Source organism: Sprattus sprattus, assembly GCF_963457725.1.
Source record: "Sprattus sprattus genome assembly, chromosome: 6".
NCBI lineage: Eukaryota > Metazoa > Chordata > Actinopteri > Clupeiformes > Clupeidae > Sprattus > Sprattus sprattus.
In genome coordinates, this window is record NC_137925.1 from 4,561,868 (window position 1) to 4,583,465 (window position 21,598).

The following is a 21,598-nucleotide window of genomic DNA, read 5'->3' on the forward strand; positions in this document are numbered from 1 at the left end:
CAGGTTTGAAGGCCCCCATGACCTCTGAACCTGTGCCCAGGAGGCGGTCTTGTCATGTCATGTCAGATGTGACTTCACAATGGAAGGACACTCACCTGCATCGGTTTAAGAGAAGTACCAGATATACTGCTCAGACCCAGCACAAACATGTGAACGTGACAAGAACAATGCACTGAGGACAGAAAAAAAAAGGAACTTTGCTTGTTTGGGATTATTAAGAGCGACAATGTCCTCACCACTGTGAAAACTAGAACATGCTCTGTACTCAGGGAACCTTTTCCTGTACTGTAATGCTTTGGTTTTCCACCACTGTTTTCTTTTTTTTTTCTCAGTTATGCAGTGCCATTCCTGACCATTTCCACTGATAGCCTTTGTTCTTGCTAACTCAAACATGGTTGTTCTGGGGGCCGATAACTGAAATAGGATTGACTTTGTGTTTCAGCAGAGTAACCCTCCAAGAGAAGTGTTAAACATATTCTTACAAGATTGTGTCGATGATGTTATTGATTGAACAGTTATTAGCCTGTTGGTGCTATTTTAATTGAATTAGACTTTGGGTAAGTATTGGCCTATTATCCAAATTCAGAGCTTCTATTTTATGATCTAAAAAGCAGTAATTTGTCTGATTTGATTAATCTGCTGACCAGATAGCTGAGACTCAGAGGGTGATGGGTTGGGCTTAAAGGTCTGCTATATTAATGTATATGTTTAGTGTATATGTCCACTACTGTGGTTTGTTACATACAAGGTGACATGAAGGGTGACATGAAATGAAACCATAAAAGCCATAGCCTATATATGGTAGAGATGGACTAAGCCATAGCCTATGTGTGGTAGCTGGACTAAAAGCCAAAGCCTATTTGTGGTAAATGAGTGTGGGAACACAGAGTGTCCCGGAAACCATAGTAACTCACTCCTGCCTGCATGCACACCATGCGAGGAGAGAATGACACTGCTCACTAGACTAGAGGATCTGCTGCCTGAGATTAATGTTACTCTGAGCAGCATGCAGCCAGCCCCCTCTGTTGGCCAAAATAAACACAATGTGAGATGTCTGCCCGCCCGTTCTGTGGCCCGGTCTTTCTGGTCGGTTTTTAATTCACTTTTAAAAGTGGGTAAATTTGCGGGGACAGGACACTGAAAAACGGGGACATCTAAATCAGGTGATGACATGGCCCAGATTACATAGCCTTTAAATCAACAATTTGTCTGGTCATGTCTTGTCTGGTAATTTCTAAGGCTATTCAGTTCTGGCACTATGTCCCCATGTAGAATAGTTAAACCAAATTCCCATGTATTTGATTGCTCGTATCAGACAACATAGCCTAATGAAGCTCAAAATCCTGTTTATCTGTCCAAAAGCATTACTTAAACGACATAATAAGTCGCCTGGTTTTGGCTATTTTTTTTGGTTAAGTTAGGATAGATTTAGTAGATTTTTCTTGCCAAATTCCATCCTCCATGAAAAGTTTTGCAAATAACAAATGGTTATGTCATCTCTAATCAGGTTTCGACACCCTTCAACGAAGAGTTTCCTAGTTGGTGTTTTTGGTCGACTGTGATTGGCCGATAATGCATTCCTGGCGCGTTGCATGCTGGTACTAACCAATCGAAAATTGTGGTGCTTATTTTGAACTGTTAAAGTGCGTTCCAAAGATTCCTTGCTTTTGCAACTCATGGTAAGTGAAATATGTCTATCATAAATTATGACTTACTATAATTAACTATGACTAAATATAATGCTGCATTGTTTTTTGTTGTTACACTGGTCTGTCGTCAATGTTTCTGCCATACTTGTTGACAAGCAAATGGAGCTAGTTCGCTGTCCTTGCTACTCCATCTAGCTTAAACGTTAACGTCATTTCACCACCTACCACCTGGCTGTCTGTTCACGAAACTTTGGGGACTTTACATTATTAGTCTCATAAAACCAGCACACTATCCTTTAGTTAAAAGGGTGCTAGTTTAGAAGCCAGTAGATATCGACTTATCTTGCTAGCCAGAGAAGCTAGCTGATTCCTGCCTCGTTCATTTATTGCAAACTCCTTGTGCAGAGACTAGCGTTACCATATTTGACAGTTCATAAACTGTCCTTGTCCTTGTAATTATGGCTTCACATATAGCCACAGACATTCTAGAGACAAAAAATAATGAGGCTATGCTCGCAAATAGCTTTACTTCTGAATGTGCCCAGCGCTTATTGGTAACTTTGTTTGCAGTCTCAACGTACGAATGCATCATTGATCACGGGAGAAAACTATGTTTTTTCAGAATGTACATTAGGCCCACCACTTTTTTTCACTGATGAATTTTGATTGAGAAGCCCAAGGCAGTGTTCCCACAACTGGTTTCGGTCAAAGGGTTGGCCTGATTGATGTTATTGACCCTTCCTCTTCCCACCCCACCCTCTCTCCCCCTTCTCACCCTCCCTCTCCAGGCAAATTGTAGCACTCCAGCACAATGAGCATGAATGAGCAAGAGACGTCAGCTTCTGCTGATCGAACTGGAGGAGACACCAGTGACTGTCATCCCCTTGATGCACGTGAAGTCAGCAATGTTCCTGCAACTGCAGAGGTGAGCAAGGGAATTGCCTCCCTGCCATCACCCAACAAAACCCGGCCAGGGAAGCAGGAATTGGGTAACAATCTTTCAGATGAGACTCCACCTTGGGAAAGACAATCATTTATGGACATTACTTTTAACTCCTCCTTCTTAAAAGAGGAGTTGGGGACTCCTGCCACCACAGGTCGCCTGACTCCCGGTCTCAGGCGCCTTTGTTTGGACGGGAGCCCAATGATGGCTCTGGCGAGGCCTGGCGGGCACGGTCATTTCCAGCAAGCCACTTCTCCCAATCTGATGTCCGAGAGCCCGCCGGGGAGTTTTATGGACTGTTCCATCACACCCACTGGGCCGGCACACACGCTGGAACTGCCAGGTGGCTCCGGCACTGTCATTACTTTGCCCTTCCCGGATGTTGTGCCATTGAATCCCCAAAATGACACCTTGGATGTGGGGTGTGGAAGCGGAAGTCCTGCTCGGAGCATTGTTTTGCCTTGTCCCCAAAACACAGTGCACTTGCCTTGTAGGGACAGTGCAACTGCAGCTGTAGCCAATATTGACAGTCTGGCCGCAGACATAAACAGCACCATTGATCTGCAAAACAGTATCAGTAAAGCTGGCTCAGTTAGTGACATCGCAGTACCTGTTGATGAAATGAACAGCACCACAGATCTTGCCTTTGGCTGCAACGGTGTTTCTGATGCTGCCACGTCAGATTGTGATTTGAATAGGACTGTGGACCTGGCAGACTGTGTAGGCAGCACCGGTGCAACGCCTACAGGACAGGAAAATATCACCATGGAGATTGGGAGTGATTGCAGCATGATCAGGCCTGAAGTTGCCTCCAGTATCTCCACACCTGCTCCAGGGATCAACACCACTGTGGATAAAGGGAATGATGGCAAGTCAACCACAACTGAGGTCAACACCATCGTGCCTGTCCATCACAATGCCACAGTGGATTTTCCAAACGTAAATGGAAGTGTCATCAGTGAGGTGTCTTTGACTGCTCGTCACAATGCAACAGTGGATTTGGCAACCCCCGTTTCCACCAAACCTGCCAGAGAGATGCAAGGCACGGTAGAGCTGGTGCGCAGAGGTAACAATCTGCTTACCATGACATCTGCTGGAGGAATGAACGTCACTGTTGAGGTGTTGAGCACCACCACCACTGCCTCACCCAACGTTCCTACGATGGCTCAGACCACCACCAGTTCAAACGACGTCACTCACGAATGCACGGATGTCGAGCTGGTGCGAAGTGCTAGCACTCCGGTTACCATGACATCTGCTGAAGGCATGAACGTCACTGTTGAGGTGTTAAACACCACCACCACTGCCTCACCCAACGTTCCTACGATGGCTCAGACGACCACCAGTTCAAACGACGTCACTCACGAATGCACGGATGTAGAGCTGGTGCGAAGTGCTAGCACTCCGGTTACCATGACCTCTGCTGAAGGAATGAACGTCACTGTTGAGGTGCTGAACACCACCACCAGTGCCTCACCATGCGTTCCTACGGTGGCTCCGAGTCCGATCACCACCAGTTCAAACGACGTCACTCACGAATGCACCAGCCACGTACCTGATGCAGCCTCTTCCACTGAACAGGGAAGCATGGAAACGGCTGGCAACACCACGTTGTCTGATTCGGCCACGCTGGCAAAGAGCCTGAGCGCGACCCCGGAGCTGATGGCGAAGCGCCCGCCGCTCGAGGTACACCTGTTCATGCTGGACGAATCGTTGGACCTGCAGTCGGCTGGCCTAGTGACCTCCACGCCCATGCCTGAGCACCGCGAGTTCTCCTTCTCCCGGCCCGCCAAAGTCGTCGGGAAGGCCTGCGAGGCCCGCAAGCAGCTGGTGCTCCCCTCCAACAGCACCACCTCCCCCACCAGAACCGATGGTGACCCACCTGGTGGAGCCCCCCCTGCTGCAGCTCCAGGCCTCCCCTGTGAGGGAGGGAGAGAAGAAGCCAAGGCCAGCCTGGAGCAGAGACGTCCCCAAGCCACGGGCCTCGCGTGTCCCAGAGCCGTGGGGATGTCGGCAGTGTCGGGGCACGGTGTCAGGCTCTCAGGACTTCCTGTCACTCGCAGAGCCATCCCTAAGCCAACGCGCACCACCGCATCACTGGGGATGAACACTCTCGCCAACAGCATGTTAGAGGTGAGCAGAGATGGAAGCAAATACGTTGATGTTTGGTTGTGATTGTGTTGCTAGCAGTAGTGTTCTTATTGGGAAAAACACTTACAGTTTACGTAGTAGGCTGTTTTGTTTAATTTGAAGTAGCATTTTGGATAAATGTTTTGGTGGGTTTGCCTGAGTACAAACGTATGCCACTTCCTTTGAATGGCTTTATGTGTCGTTGGCTCTGTCTGGATTAACTTTCCTGCAGTGCAGGCCTGTTCAGTTACCCAACTGTTAATTTGTGTTATTATTTCTTTTTGAAGGGAAAAGAAGCACCATCTGGCATTCCTGGGGCGTCTAACAGATTTTCACTCGGTAATATCGGACTTTGAATTTGCTTTTAAGTTCTGAGGTTCTGACTTTTCACAATACAAATCTCACCTCCTATTCTAAACCAGGGTACAGTTTGTTCCTTGAGTTCATTGGATGTTTTAGTCGTCAGTTTAAAATGAATAAAACAAATAGGAGCAGTCGGTCAGCAGTTGATTGTTGGTCGGCATCCATTTTTTCTATCTTGTGTTTTACTGAAACTAAATAACTACCTGTAATTTGTATTTGTGTTTGTGTTTGTGTTTGTGTTTGTGTGCGTGCTACAGGAATGAAAGCTTCGCTGCGCAGTGCTAGCTCTGCCCCTCCCACCCTGCAGCCAGCCTCAGCTGCTCCCAGACGCCTCAGCCTGGCCCCAGCATGCTCAGCACGCCTCAGGAAAAAAACAAACGGTATCATTCCTTAAAAAAAAAAAACACAACATGACCTGTAGGTTACATGATGTCAAACCGTATGATGCTTTTAACACAGCAACCTGCATAAAGGACACTTTGAACAAGCCTCTGATATTAAAGTGGAGCCCTGTCTCATTCTGTCCTCCTGGATATGAAACCCTTAATTCGGTTTACTGTATGAAGGTAATGGAACACATGTTCAATTCCCCAGCAATGCTTTGTTCCGAGTTGCTATTCTTAAATATGGTTCATCTTTTTATGACCTTTTGAAGTTCATTACTGGCACTGCACAGTTCATAACAGTAGTCAACATGATGGTGCAGAGATTTGTTATAACCTGTATGACCTTTATGCTGGCCTAATAACTGGAACTGAAATGTGGTGCTGTTTCCTCCTTTTGCCTGTAGAGGGAGCCATTCCCTCCCTGAGCAAAGACACTACAGCCAGCTCAGCGCGACCCTCTCAAGCCTCTGCTGGCCTGAAAAGACCCGTCCCAGAGCCCAAAGGAGGCCCAGCCAAGAAGTCGAAAGGAGGTAAGACCCATACACACTAAAGGGAAGAGTGCACACTGCACAGTGTTTTGTCTAAAACAGGTGAGCTAACTAGGTCAAAGCCAACAGAGTTGTGGCACACACCAACGAAACCCATGTTTATTTGGTGAAGTATTGAACAATATTGTGCTTTAAAAGATGTTTGCAACATTATTGCATGATTTCAGACCCGGATTATGAAGTGAATGTCTTAAGAAATTGTTGTGGATTTGTCATGACCAAAGTAAATCTTTGAAACATAGTACCTCAGACCGCGCCACACAGTTCCTCAAATATCAACAACCTTTTTTCTAGAATCACAAACTATACCTTCCTTTAATAGTCCCTACTGTTATTGGCAGAGAATACACCGGCATCAGCGTTGCCAGCAGCATCTATTGCAGGCAGACCGTCTAGAATCTCTAGAGCCTTTCCAGAGAATAAAGGCGAGCTCAGAAGGCCAAGTCTTGGTATGTACCTACATTTACACTGCATGTGTTTGTTTGTTTATTGGTTTATTTCATTCCTTTTGGATAGGCTTTAGTTAAATGGGACGTTGGTGCTTCATCATTTTCATGTTTGTTTGCTTTCTCTTGCTGTCACTGCTTCTCACTCTACCTCGTTGTTTTGTTTTCTTTAGGTGCACCAGGATCTAATCTCAGGTCTGGTCTTCTGAGGAAGAGAGGTAAATTCAACTCCTAAGCTTTTACTTCTTGCATTCAAGATAATTATTCTGAATTAACTGACTCGTCAGAAAAGAAGCCATTTATATTAAATAGTGTGAATGTTTTCTGCTAGCTAAATGACTAAATCGAAATGTTTTAATGCTGTTGCTGCACTATGACGTCATGGTAGAGAACATAAGGAGTATTTTGCTATTAGATCTTAAAATCTGAATGGCTTATGCCTTCTTATAGTCCTCCATGCGCCTTGCTGGTTTAAATGCAGATGCTTCCAGCATGGCTGTAGCTTGTGCCTGCTTGTGTCTGGGGCCACATATACCTATTGCATAGCCCATGACAAGCCCTTCAGCTAGCAAAATATCCCATGCTTATTGTTTGATGTTCTAGCATAAGTCGATTCGCCTGGGTAGGTTTGAAGACCGTAGGCCGTCTTTCTTGCAAAAAATACAACCGCAACAAGTGCAGTTCACTGTTTGCTTTGAATTGTCCCCCGTGTGTGTGTGTGTGTGTGTATGTGTGTGTGTGTGTGTGTGTGTTTTAACAAATGCTTGTGTGTATGCTTCTGTGCTGGTCAGCACTTCCCACTGTGTCTGAAGATACCATCTCCACGTCCTCTGCTCATACAGTGCCTGGTGAGCGCTCCCATGCTAAAGCTAGTTTGTTTGTAGAGCTTTTGAGAGTATTTGTGGACATTATAACTCAAAATTTGGTTTTGTACAGCTAATTATACAGAATAATAAATAAAATAAAATGGATGGAGTCCCTGGATCATTCGAACATTTAGATGTTGTAAAAAAAAAATGTAGTTGCAACCAGAAGGGCTCAAGGTTTTAGACGGCTTTTCCCACACAAACTCTGGGCACTTGCCCTTTGTTTTGAGTTATTGCATGTTCATTCATATTACATTGCATGCCTTTGCATTCATTTCATGCCTAACCTCTTTAAATTGTGCATGTTGCCTGAAAAGTGTGTACAATCTGTTATTGATGGTCATGACCCGTCCCTCTCGAAAAAGCTCGGTGTAACAGTGGACGTGGGGCAACTAGTGTAAATACTAAATCTTGTGTGGAAACCCTTGTTTTTTGCCTGTGTGGTTGCGTGACGACTATTCTAACTCTTGTCTGCATGCGTGACATGACTGCCTCCCAGGTGCTTCATCTGTGACTGCTCCCTCATTGGACAGTGAGGGCACTGACCGGTGCGAGTGTGGTCGCAAGACAGGTATGGACATGAATTGCCAGCTAATTAGAAAAATATGCTAGAATCTTTGGAACTGTTAGAATAGAATAGAATATATTTATTTGTCATTCCACAAGTGCAACGAAATTGAGGTGGCAGCTCTCAGACTTCAGTGCTATTGAAAAATAAAAAACAAAAACAATACAAATATATATATACAATATAACTAAACAAATTTACACTATGAATACTCAGCTTAAGTAAAACTGTTAATGTCTAATCCAAGTGCTGTTGAAAACCCCCAGCTTGCAATAAATGTGAAGGTCTCCAACGAGAAAATGAGCGACTACTCCAGGAGATCAAAACACTAAAGTCACAATTAAAGGTACCCAAGTTTAAATCTTTTTCACCTAGGTCGAATCTCGTAAATTCATTGAATGAAATTGCATTCATTTCTTACGCCTCTCTTTTCTGCACACTGCAGGTTGCATTAGTCTGACGGAAGAACACAACATGTTGCCTGTGGTCTGTGTGCACGTGTGTGCACGTGTGAAAGAGAGAGAGAGAAATAATGTATATTACTGAAAATAAATATATGGATATAAATCTCTGCATGAAGTGAATCATCTTATACTTTTGGGCATGAGGTTTATGAAAAGTGAACATGTCGGTGATATTATTGTTGTCGGTTAAATCCAATGTTAAGTGCTTTATTTATGTAAATGAATTCATTACTGGGAACATTGTAAATAAACCTAAAATAAAACGTTTTTAAACAATGTAATGTAATCAAATTCTTTATTCTAATATTTTGAGGTACTGGATTTATTATTTCCATGAGCTGTAAGCCATAATCATCAAGTTTAAAACAAAAAGGCTTGAAACGGACCACTCTATGTGTAATGATTCTAAAATATATGAAGCTGTCACTTTTTGAATTAAATTACGGGAAAAAAAAGGATCTGCCTTCTGGAGCTTCTGTTTCATGTCCAGATGATTGTACTTGTCTTGATGTTTTGTTTCATAGTGCCGTCTTAAATTATATTATTTCATTACAGCCACATCGGCTCCGCGCACAAGACAAACAGGTTTGCCCTTTACATCGGTAAACATATATTCTGCCTCCCACCTCTCTTGAAAACCCCTGTTTTCAAAGTCCACCTTTCGTTTGCCCATTTTTTGAGGGGGGGAGAGAGACAGGCCGCAAGCTAAACTTTCAGGTGAAGAGGCTGCAGACAGTGGGGCAAAAAAGTATACCCATACTGTTCAGTGCTCTTGGAAGGTTTATGCTGACAGTATTTAGTATTCGCCAGTAGAGGGCAGACTTGTTCTATCCTTGGTTCTAGAGAAATACAGGACTAGAGAGAAATTCTTGCCGCCTCTGGAGATGTTACTAGTTCTGAGGTGCTCAAAGGAATCTTGCTGACAGACTGTGTATCGTCTCAGTGGCGCTCCCACCTGTATGCCAAAGATGCGGGCTGCGTACTTTTAGCAATGGCAGAGGGAGAGCTGGCCCTTTTGTTTTGATTAGTAGCACCTTGAAGGCAGCAGTGAACTAGAAGCGGATTTGCTGGTAACAAAATGTAATTACGTGAAAGTAAATTGAGATTAAAGTTGAAATATACAGGAAAAGAAAGCATTGCAGTCTATTGTGGCAGAGCTTGCAGCGCTTCTTTGACTTGTATGTGAGTAGTTGTTCACCCCACAATGCAGTGCGTATTGCCCGTAATGTTAATTATGATGTTTGGTTTTGGAAGGTTGTGCCTCCCATTTCCATCGCGTCTGGGTATTACTTTAATAATGTATCACCAATGCAGCAGGTAACTGATTCTGAACCGTGCGTGATCCTAAGAGAGACTGGACGTGTACCCAAACATTTACAATATAATTAAAGTTCTACTGACCATCTCCTTTAATTCTGTTTACGTCAATAGATGTGTCGTCTGGTCCACACAAACTCAAACTGACTTTGCACATACATGTGTAGGCTGTCATCAGGCCTGCAAATAATCTAAACATGCTTTGTTGTTGGGTGATGATGATGGGTGCCTAGGTAAAAAATGTATAGCAGTATAACTATAGGCTCAAGTCAAGCAAACTAATACATACTTGACACAATTGTTCTGTATTTTGGACACCTATTCACAGCATAGTAAACAGGGTAAATTGTGTGCATCTATATACAGTATATATTTCAGTATGGTGTCTCGTATACATAAATGGACCATATACCATCCACATGAAAGGACCATATACCATCAACATGAATTTGAGAGCATTGAATAAGAAACCCTTCAAACAGCCCATTAATCAAATTGGACAAACTTATTGGTTCTAATACAGAATGGTGCCCAACCAATCAGAGCATTAATGTGCATGTTATTCATGTCTTAGAAAGCTTTGCATGTTTATAAGTAGGGATGCACCGATCCGATATTTGTATCGGTATCGGTACCGATATTGAAGACATTTCTAGATCGGGTATCGGTGACAATGGGCCGATCCATATTAATTTTTTTTTTTTTTTTTAAATGTTTATTTGTATGTATTTACATGGAGGCTTTGTTTAATTCATATCATGCTCCGGTATCATTGTTTTAAACGGACTGTTATTATATTGAAACGCGCACATTCAAAGATTTAGGGTGGCGCGATAGCAGACAATCCAGAGAACAGCCATCAAAAGCCTTCCCGCACGTTAACTGTATGAAAAACTATCTGTTGATAGTGACGTTGCCTAGCAACGCTGTCTGCTCAGTTAAGTTCGGTGAATAGTGACAAGTTCAGTTCGTCGCCCATCAGTGGCAAAGTAGTTGTGCCTTATACATTTCCAATGCTTAAATCATCATTTTTCGACATGTATGTGAGGCATTGTGTGCGTACATAATGAATGTAAGGGGTTTCATGAAGTTACGGCTGTGATGGGTAGAGTATTATGAGTGCAGGTTGCTATTAGTAGCGATTAGCATGCTAAGCGGAGATTTAGTTATGTTCTGATGTTGATTCGCTGTAATAAAGATGGGTTCATCCTGTTAAGATTTCGACTGGATGAGCTATGAATGAGATTCATGTTGCCTAGTGTAATGTCCACAATTATATGTATCGAGTAATGTTAGTTGTGTAATTGTTATCGTGTAGCAATAACTCATGCTAAAGTAATTCAGTGCAGTCCCCATTCTCATTGCAGGCACACACATGTGTACAATCACATGCATCGTCATGTAATGGAAATTGATGAATGCACATTAAAGAGAGATAAAGAAATCAGTTTTGGTAATTGTGGGTCTTTTAACAGAGTAGAACCAGCAAATGCATTAACAGGTCACCATGCTGAGCCTCTACAATGTAACGTAAAAGTTGACGCTAGCGGATATATGATTGCTAACTAATATGAAGACTAGCCCTAGTTAGAACGTACATTATTTTTGATTATTTTTATCCTATGTTATGAATTGATAGTGATGACTAGACATGATGTTTAGTAGCAAATGAGCAAAAAATGCACCAAGATCTCATGTCATGCACTCCTCTTTTCTCCCTCTCGCACGTGTGGTCACACACATACACACAGTTACCATACTTTCACGCAGTTTTTTTAATATCGGTATCGGATCGGTATCGGCCGATACTAAACCTCAGATATCGGTATCGGTATCGGAGGTGAAAAAAGCGGATCGGTGCATCCCTATTTATAAGAGAAGATTCAAGAGAAGGGTACTTTGTTTTGGCAGCTTAGTGTCATATGCTGATTCCATGAAATATTAGCAAACATCAATAACATGTTAAAACAATAGTCAATGATCAACAGGTTAAATAAATTGCACTTGGACAATGAATTTAGTAAAGTAGCCATATACGTATACTGTATGTGATACATAAATGTGTTTTAGTACTTCCATAATTCACAAAAAAAGATATGTAGCTTAGTATTCATATATTCTAATGTGCTTTCTGCATGAATTCACATTTTAGAGGCCTGATGTCATCAAATTAATTCAAACGTAATGGAGCCAAAGCCGCACGATACACAGGGTATGGGAGACATTTCCTCACTGCCTAGGCATTTTTGTATGATTTATTTAAGTTTTTAGGACTAAAAAATGTATTTCTTTTAAAGAAATGTATATTCTAGAGTAGAGTTTATATTACTAGAGTAGAGTTTCTGGGAACAGGACAGTCACTACAGTCTCCCCACTTGCGACATATCTAAGCTGGTGTGTGTGTGTGTGTGTGTGTGCTTAAGCTGATAGAAGGTGTACCGTGGCACAGATAAGCCTGTGGGGAGGTTTATATGGACAGCAAACAGATAATAATCTCTGTCTACGCACAGAGCGTTAGGAAGGGTATTTTATTCCAGTGTGAGAGTGGCCATGTTGAAAGTAAAGTTGTTGAGCTGCACAGCTGCAAAGGCTTATTCGCCGGGCCTGGGCCCCCTCGCGGAGCTGCGCCCTCAGGCCCGCTCTGACACTTGGATCTGAAATTCAACTCACATGACTGATCTTACATCAGAGCTACTCAGTCCCTCACAGGTCTGGGGCTGCCATGCAGAAAGCCCAGATTTCTGTGCGGATTATATGAATTTCATAATATGTACTTTTCCCCCATCTTTATGACCTTTCGACCTCTTTCCAGCATATATGCAGGAATATGTACAAGGTCTATAGTTCCTTTAAAAAAAAACCTTGAGGATTTGTCTCGTCACAGGTTAAATGTAAGACGTCTTGTTAAATGGCACTTTGTGCCCTACATGTGTTTATTGGCAGAATGTTCTTGCTGTCGTTAAGTAAATACAACCTCCAGACAGCTCAAGGTTACCGAGCCCTCGCCGAGCTCCACACAAGTAGCTGTCTGACCCCGGAGTCACCTAATCAAATTAGTACTCTATAGAACATAAGGACGTGCTGTCTCTGCTGTAATCACATCACAACAGACACACAAATAACACACACACACACACAGTTTACCGGCACATACATTTCCACACAAATGTAGCCAGGTACACTTGCAGTATAGATCCCTCATACACACACACACACACACACACACACACACTCTCTTATCTCATCTATCCACAAAGGCACACCCCCACAGATCCAGAGAGTGAACTTGTGACTCCTGTCCCCCAGGAGCATTTTTTTGTCGACTAGTCAGGATCTGGTGTGACAGGAAGTGAGTGAGGCAGCCACTTAAGGAGCTGCAGACATCGTGTGTGTGTGTGTGTGAGAGTGTGTGTGAGTGTGTGTGTGTGTTTGTGTGTGTGTGTGTGTGTGTGTGTGTGTGTGTGTGTGTGTGTGTGTGTGTGTGTGTGTGTTGATGAGAGAGACATCGCATCTGAGGTCTGCTTTACGTCTTTATGCCATTTCTGCAGTAACTTAAACAGCACAGCCACAGGAATCACAATATATTACATGTAATTATCAGAGCATTTCTTCAACAAAGGCTACTTGTATGGTTTGTTCTGTTTATTCTGTCACGTTTTGATCACGTCCCCGAGACTTAATGCTGTTCTCGTCCTAAAAAAAGGTGGACCCATCCACAGTAGCACTTGTTACTCTACACACACAGTGGCGAGTGTTATATCAGTGAACTCTAGCCTGAAGCACGTTCAACCCGCTCAGGAAATGACTGAATGTCTAAAGTTAGACGACAGCAAGGAAGACACCCTGAAGAGAGGAGTGAGTGCAAAAGGATCCATGAAAAAAGATCCCGCACACACACACACACACACACACACACACACACACACACACACACACACACACACACACACCAGTGGTAGCTTTTATTAATAGCACATGGTCGTTTAGCAAACAAATTTAGCTGGCGTGTATTTCTGAATGGCCATCTCACCGTGGTCTTTGGTGATCTTTGGCACGGACGAGCCTGAGGCGAGGGTCAGGTCGTGGCCCTCTTGTGCGTTCTCACCGGCCCCCCTCGCACCCCCACATCCCTGACCCCCTGACCCCTGGTCCAGTGGCTGGCCACTTCCTGTCTTAAAGCTGCACATTCCCAGAAGTGCAAACAACAGTTTGTCACAGTCTCTGCTCCGCTTCATGTTCCTTTGGACCGTGCTCTCCAAATCTTAAATAAGCTATTACATTTTCTTCAAGACACATCTGTCATCCTCTTCCCTCTTTCATGTTCTGTTTGAATGTCCATTTCCTTTGTTATTCCCGCTAGGGGTGGGTATTGCCAAAGAAGTCACGATTCGATTCGTATCACGATTCACATGCCACGATGCGATTCTATCATAATGCATCGCGATACTTGAATTATTGCGATGCATTGCGATGCATTGCGAATTTTCACTGAACACTGTTAGAAAAAAATTAAGCCATTACCAGTGGCTGACTGGCTGTGTATGATCTGGATGGTGTGTTTAATTGATAACTCAAAGCAACTCAATTCATACATAGCTGTACATATTGAAACGACTTTTGGAGGTTACTAAACACAAATATTATTATTACTGGATACACTGCATGTTTTGTTTATGAATGACTTGTCGCAGTATCGCGCGGCCGGAAATGCTTGATGTTCGCCAACCATTCATGCAATTTAAAAATAAATAAATAAATAATCGATACTTGGCGTCAACAATCGATGCAGTAGATCGTGAAAATTAGAATCGCGATGCATCGTCATGACGATTATTTGGCACACCCCTAATTCCCGCTGTCTCTGTCTCTTTGTCTTGTCACTTTATCTCAGCGACCATCTTTGTAGGTTCCAGATCCACTCTCCATTTCCCACATGTGTGTCCCACTCTCTCTCCACCTCTACACAATTTTCTTCCATTTTACTTTCTCACAAATCATATCCCTCTCTCTCATCAACACACACACACACACACACACACACCTGCCACAGTATTTCCCATGTCTATTTTCCCCTCAATGGTCCTTTCTCCCCGCAGCCTGCTGCTCCCACACACAGATGCCTCTGCCAATCAAACTCACCATACATGCTCACACACACACACACACACACACACACACACACACGCAAACAGACGTGCACACGTGGGCGCACTCACTTTCACCCACACACAGAGTGTGCAGGAATCTGATGATATTTTGTTACAAGATAAACTCCAGACTGTCTGTGGTTTTCTGTGCCAAAACAGTAGCCCTCACCATTCTCTAAACCACGGTTGTCAAGAACAATTATACCTCTCTATTGTGTAATCAGTCAGTGCATTTTTAAATGCTTCCATCTTATGTTAGCCTGGAAGTTTTAAGACCCCATATTTCACTGCACGTATCTAAAGGGGTTAAACTAGGTGTTTTGAGCATTGTGAATAAATTACGTTCTAAATTATAGAATATAATTGGATCAAACACCTCCCATAGTTTGCCAATCACCAGGTCATACATCTGGCTGACCAAGCTACTGTCTATGTAGAGTTTACAGAAAAACCTGTTCTGAGATCCAGTCTGAGAGCCTAAGTTTGTGCATCCTTGTTTAACCCTGACTTCCCCGAAATGCAATTTTGCCTAGACAAACACACGCACCATTCGCCCGACACATTCACTGTGCTTCTTTCTGGAGGCACAGAAGCTAAGCTCGTAACTTTGTGTGTCTTGTTCCAAAACAACAGCCTGCCAGAGGTTTATTTGGAATCCGGCAGCTAATCTAATGCCTGCTACGTGCCAGAAAGGGCCCATAACAACATATCTGAGAGAATTAGGGCCGCTCTTAGGACCTGGTCGTGATTAGGCTAAAGACCATTCATTCATCCTGAGACAATGCCTCTTTGCTGCAGCCCATAATAAGCCCCTTGGCTCTCTCTTCTCCCAACACTGAGGGATTTCTCTGCCTCTCTCTCTCTCTCTCTCTACCTCCTTTCCTCCAAGTCTCCTTTGCATAAGACTGCTCTCCCTCTCGTTCAGGTCATGCCCAGGTAAGTCACTCACATTATAATGTGCAATTTCATCATTATGTATTCTCTCTCTCCCATTAAGGCCATGCCCCAAATAAGTCATTTACCTTATAATGTGCAGTTTCATCATTATGTATCCTCTCTCTCTCTCTCTCTCTCTCTCTCTCTCTCTCTCTCTCTCTCTCTCTCTCTCTCTCTCTCTCTCTCTCTCTCTCTCGGGTCATGCCCATGTAAGCCACTTATATTATAATGTGCAATTTCATCATTATGTATTCTCTCTCTCTCTCTCTCTCTCTGCTCTTGCGACAGGCTGCAAGTCTGGCCGGCTCTTAATGCGGAAGGCGGGCGAATAGCTCCGAAATGAGCCGCGTGTGCGTGGATGCTCAGTCTAGGACACGGAGCCCTCTGGCATCTCCTGTTTCTCATGGCCCGCCACCGTCTGCCTGGTCTGTTGCGAACGTGAGACTTCCTCTCTTGAGTCTTCTTTTCAAGACATTACACGTACATTTGTTTTGACTAGCCACAAAGTCACAGTGAGCAGGGTTCTCGAACAGGCCTTCATGTTCCATGTGTATTTTGGTTTGACCTCATTCTCATTGGATTTCCTTCTTGTAAATGGGCAGTGACTGCAAATGAACGGGTGCGAGGTCTGGAGCGTTTTTGAAAATAAAATCCACTTTAACAAAGCAGTTTTTCTAAAGTGTGGGTTTAATTGACTCCCATTTTGATCTACAGTGTAAGGCCTTCACTTGAAACACAATTTCCATATATAAAAGTGCCATTTTTGTTAAAAACAAGACAGTTTCTTTCAACTAAATTAAAATAATCTTCTTTATCATAGCAGGCTTCATTAGAAAATGCAACATAAAGGAAATACTTGTAATCCAGTGCATTCATGTGCGTATGTATGTTTTCTTGTACGTATGTTTCTGTGTGCTTTATACTCACACAATATGAAAGCCAAGATTGTTCATGTAAAGCAATTCCTATGTGCATAAATCTAAGAGTTACATTGGCAGTAGTAACAAATAGTGTTATGAATAACAAGTTTGATTGCAATGCAAAACATCTGAGTACTGGACCACTGCAATACCATTTGTTCTGGCGAAGAGTGGGTGGTTTTGTCTCCTGAAGAACGTCATGACACCCAATCACAGTCACAAGACTCTTGACCCAGAGTTACATTTTACATTTAACACACACAGAACTAACACAAACACATTTTCAACATTGTAAAAACCCAAACAGTATATCAGCCACAAGACAAATGGTTACAAAAAAAGAAGCTTTTGGCCCTGTGGGGTCCTTTCAGGTTTCATGTCCACACAACACGTCCAATCCAACAAGCAAATTCCAGTCGTTTCCTGGCGCTTAACATAATCCACCTGATTGAGGCCTTTTCACAGAAAGAACCCTCGTAAATCCAATCTTCTGTTCAGCTATTCCACATCCTCCATTAATCTCTTTTAATTTTTTCAATTTGAGTTTTTTTCAGAATTTGGTCCAAACTGCCATAAAGTACTCAGCATACCCAGACTCTTCCAGTTAAAAAAAATCTCTGTCCTTTTTTTTTGTTTTTTTGCTAGTTTAAGTTTCCCTGTAGCACTTTGCTGCTCACATCAGAACTGGGTCTCTGACACCTGTTCTTTACCATTGCTGGACAACTGATGGGCCTCCATATCCTCTCTGTCGTTGATTTCCTTCCCCGAGAGGTTCGCCTCGCTGCGGGGCAAGTTCTCGGGCCGTGACTGGCCCTTCCCTGTGGTCAGCGACTTCTGGAAGGACTCGGAGGTAAAGTAGTAGACCACGGGGTCGAAGCAGCAGTTGAGCGTGGCCACGCAGAGTGTGATGGGGTAGAGCGTGCGAGCGAGCCTCTCCAGCCAACAGCTGTCCAGCGCCTGGGTGCGCACCAAGGCGTAGACGAAGAGGACGGAGTTGTACGGCACAAAGCAGATGATGAAGATGGCCAGGTGCACCACGATCATGCGCAGCACGCGCTCCTTGTTGGTGCCGATCTGGCAGAGCGTGGCGGGCTTGCGGAGCGTTCGCAGCACCATGGACGAGCAGGCCAGGTTAATGAGCAGCGGAATGAGGAAGCCGACTATCTCGATGAAGATGGTGATCTTGGACAGGTAGGTCTTCCACGTGTTCTTGGAAAAGCCCTCGAAGCACGTGGTGCTGCTCTTGGCGCGGTTGGTGGCGGAGAAGAACGTGACGGACATGCCGCCGCCCAGGATGAGGATCCAGATGGCGACGCAGATCACGAGCGCGTTGCGTCGCGAGCGGACCGAGCGGGAGCGGAACGGGTAGACGATGGCGAGGAAGCGGTCGACGCTGATGCACGTGAGGAAGAGCATGCTGCCGTAGATGTTGGTGATGAAAGCGCCGCCGGAGATCTTGCAGAGCCAGTCGCCAAAGGGCCAGTGTCGGTTGACGTTGTAGAAGATCTTGAAGGGCAGTGTGAAGACGAACACTAGGTCCGAGAGCGCCAGGTTAGTCATGAAGAGCGTCGTCTCGTTGCGCATCTTCATCCGGCAGCAGAAGACGAAGAGCGAGGCGCAGTTGGTCACCAGCCCCAGCACGAAGGCCACACTGTACACCACGCCGTACAGGTTGTACTTGAAGGAGTCGTCGATCCTGCAGTCCGCCAGCCCCGTGTCATTCAGCACCAAGCTCGCCATGGCGACGGGTTTTTTGGACTGGGGTCCGTCGACTGTGGAGGCCTTCTGCCAATCGGTTCCTCCTCCTCTCGTGTCCCGACCCTTGAGGGGCTGTCAGCAAGAGCTTGGGCCGCAGAATCGCCTTCTCCTTGTCATGGCTGCCGGGTAAGAAAGGAGATTCTAGGAGTTACAAGAGCAAGCCTTTGTCCGCGACAACAGGACTAAGCCAGTCCTCGTTTCCTGCAGGGAGAGCTAGAGAGGGGAGGGAGGGACAGAGAGAGAACAAAGGCTTGGAGTTAGTATGTGAGAGCTGAATAGGTGGACACTCCTGGCATTTTTCTGTGGTGATTTGTGTGGTTTTGTTTGACAGCTCACTTCAGTGACTTCCCCACCCGTACTGTTTATAGCATCGAGTGTTTATGTCTACCTGAGAGACACGCTGTTTTGACACCGTATCTTCCAAATCAGGCCTCTGCTCAGGAAATCCATTGACCACATCAGCAGTTTTTTTTTTTCTTCCTCTTTCTAACTTTCCTGTAATAAATGCTTACCTACTCTTCAGCCTCTCCAAAAATAACTTGTTAGTTTTTGAATATCTGAGAAAAATGTAGAAAATTCTACATGTTCATTTCTTGCAAGGTATATTTGCACATCCAAAAACCTTAGGTAGGTTAGGTAACATATTGCCAAAAATGTATCAGTTATATTTATATGACCTAATTAACACAGAAGGTATGGGATATAAGTGTAGTTGAATGAAATACAATAGTATTAATATAATATTAAAAACTAATTTTGCTCATTTTCATTTGGGCAAATGAACACATTTCAACATTCAAAGACCTTTAAAAATCACAGAATGATACTATATTATCAATAATTGTGATAATATTGCATAACTTGTCACAGCTGTCAGTTCTGGTAGCAGTGGATTACACATTGACTTTTTAAACTAGCATTAATGCTGCTACTTCTAACGACTTCACTTGCCTGTTTCCCGGCACATAGCAGAGCCTCTTCTCCTGACTCTCTGATGAATGGAAATCTAAACCTGTACGCTAGCAGGCCCACTGTTTCCCATGGGAAAAGCTAGGCAACTATGTTCGGCTCAGGGCTTGTCATTACGCCATTAGCCCCATGTTAAGAGACTCCTGCCCACTGTAGACACTTAGCATGCATGGACACGCAAGGCGTATAAGTCAAGCCTCTAACCTCCTCCGGAGACAACTGATCTTTCACCCTGGGACCTCCAGTCCGCCTCCCCCTGCATTCATTACACACCATTAACCTATATGGAGCCATTGGTATCAGTGTCACGTCATGTGATCACACGCTCAACTCACAGTCTCTTCTGTGATTTGCCTGTTTTCTTGTTTCCCCCTCCTCAAAAACAAATGGAGGGGTCAGTGTGTGTGTGTGTGTGTGTGTGTGTGTGTGGGTAGCTGACAATGCTGTTGCTCAAAGTGGCTGCTCACTTCCTCCTCCATTCAGGCCAGTATGTTGCTACTAATGCTGCACCACACCCCCCCCCCCCCCCCCCCACTCCCACTCCCTCTCTCTCCTTCATTCTTTCTTTCATTCTTTCTCTCTGTCAATCTGTCTCTCTCTTCTATTTAACTGGTGATATGTTCTCTTTCTCCATGGTGTTCTGTAGTTGGGGTATGGCTACATAGTAGCCTTTTTAGGTGTCCTTTATCCGTGCAATAGTTTAATAAAGGGGTTTTGAAAAGTCTCTCTCTCTCTCTCTCTCCTTCTCTATCCCTCTCTCTCTATGCCCCCCTCAGGGCCTGCTTATCTGCAGTGGGTGCTTGCCTGTTGGCATCCAGCACACAGCTTCTATATCGGGTCACCAGTCTCCTTGTGGGTCTGTGGCATCCTTGCGCCTTTCCCTGGAGGGGCGACAAGTGGGGGGTGAGGGGTGAAGGGTGCCAGGTCCGGGCGCTCTCCCTCTCTCTCTCACACTCCAGGTGGTCTGACAATGTGGCATAAACTCCACTGCCTCAGAGGAGCAGGGCAACAGCAGCTCAAGTTAGTGAGGGCTGAACCACAGAGTGCCCACCCTTGGCACATTACATAATTGTCCAGGAAGGTCCAGTGAAGAGGAGCATTGCTTCTCTCTGTGACTTCATGAGTCAGTTCCTCTGGTGCTGGTTGCCTTTGATCCTTGCATTCTAAAAACAGGCCGAAATGACTGATCTTCTGATGAATCCCCTTTTATTTATTTTGGTTTCCACAGTGGAACCTTTTGTTAGCACTTGGAATGTATCATTTGCATTCTAAGAATGATCCGGAACTACGATTCTTTCCTTCAATATCTTCCATTCTGCTAAAACTGCGGAAGAAGTTTGGTGTGTCAAGTGTTTCAACAAAGTCTTTTTTTTAAATTCATTTTCATATTAAATTTTTAATCATGTGGATAGAAACCATCAAAGGTACTTTTCAGTAGATCTCAGAGATGCCTTAACCGATGCCTAAGCAGCAACAGGCATGAGCTGTTTAGGGATGGAAAACCCCCCTCTGACCGTCGACTCTCTGCCTGAATCTCCCCCAAACTGTAGGAGCAGTGGGCCTACCCCATGGGGGGTGGCAATACTGATGGCGCAGTCCATCAGACAGTATGGTGGGTGCCAGCTGAGAAATTATATCTTTACAGCGTTTTCATACACACCCTCACACAAAGCCAGCACTGTGCCGTCAGTTCCTACACAGTAAACTAACAATACAGCGCCTGTACCAGCAAGCTCTTTCTTTGTCTCTCTCTCTCTCTCTCTCTCTCTCTCTCTCTCTCTCTCTCTCTCTCTCTCTCTCTCTTTCTCTCTCTCTCTCTCTCTCCCTCTCGCTCTCTCTCTACCATCCCTCTCTCTCTTGTCATCTTACAAGACCAGCTCATGGCTACAGTCCCATCACTGACTGTTACTTACTGTTTCTCTTTTTCCTAGTTGTCGTTTTGGTGTGTGTGTGTGTGTGTGTGTGTGTGTGTGTGTGTGTGTGTGTGTGTGTGTGTGTGTGTGTGTGTGTGTGTGTGTGTGTGTGTGTGTGTGTGTGTGTGTATGTATGTGTGAGCACTCCCTTGTTAAATTGAGTGTCATGTGAGTTACCTCTGTCGGCAGCCAGCTCTGTGTGTATGTGTGTGTGTGTGTGCGTGCGTGTGTGCGTGTGTGTATGTGAGTGTGTGTCATGGGGTGGTGGTTGGGGG

General features: G+C 44.4%; 1 protein-coding gene across 1 annotated transcript; it reads right to left on the reverse strand.

Moving 5' to 3' along the window:
- Positions 1–16,432: 16,432 nt before the first annotated feature.
- On the reverse strand, positions 16,433–18,854 carry lpar4 (lysophosphatidic acid receptor 4). The gene is made up of 2 exons (XM_080840123.1): positions 18,778–18,854; positions 16,433–18,654 (listed from the first exon to the last, which is right to left on the reverse strand). The coding sequence occupies exon 2, from the start codon at positions 18,421–18,423 to the stop codon at positions 17,362–17,364; it is 1,062 nt and encodes a 353-aa protein (XP_080696249.1). The 5' UTR covers positions 18,424–18,654; positions 18,778–18,854; the 3' UTR covers positions 16,433–17,361.
- Between the last annotated feature and the right edge of the window lie 2,744 nt (positions 18,855–21,598).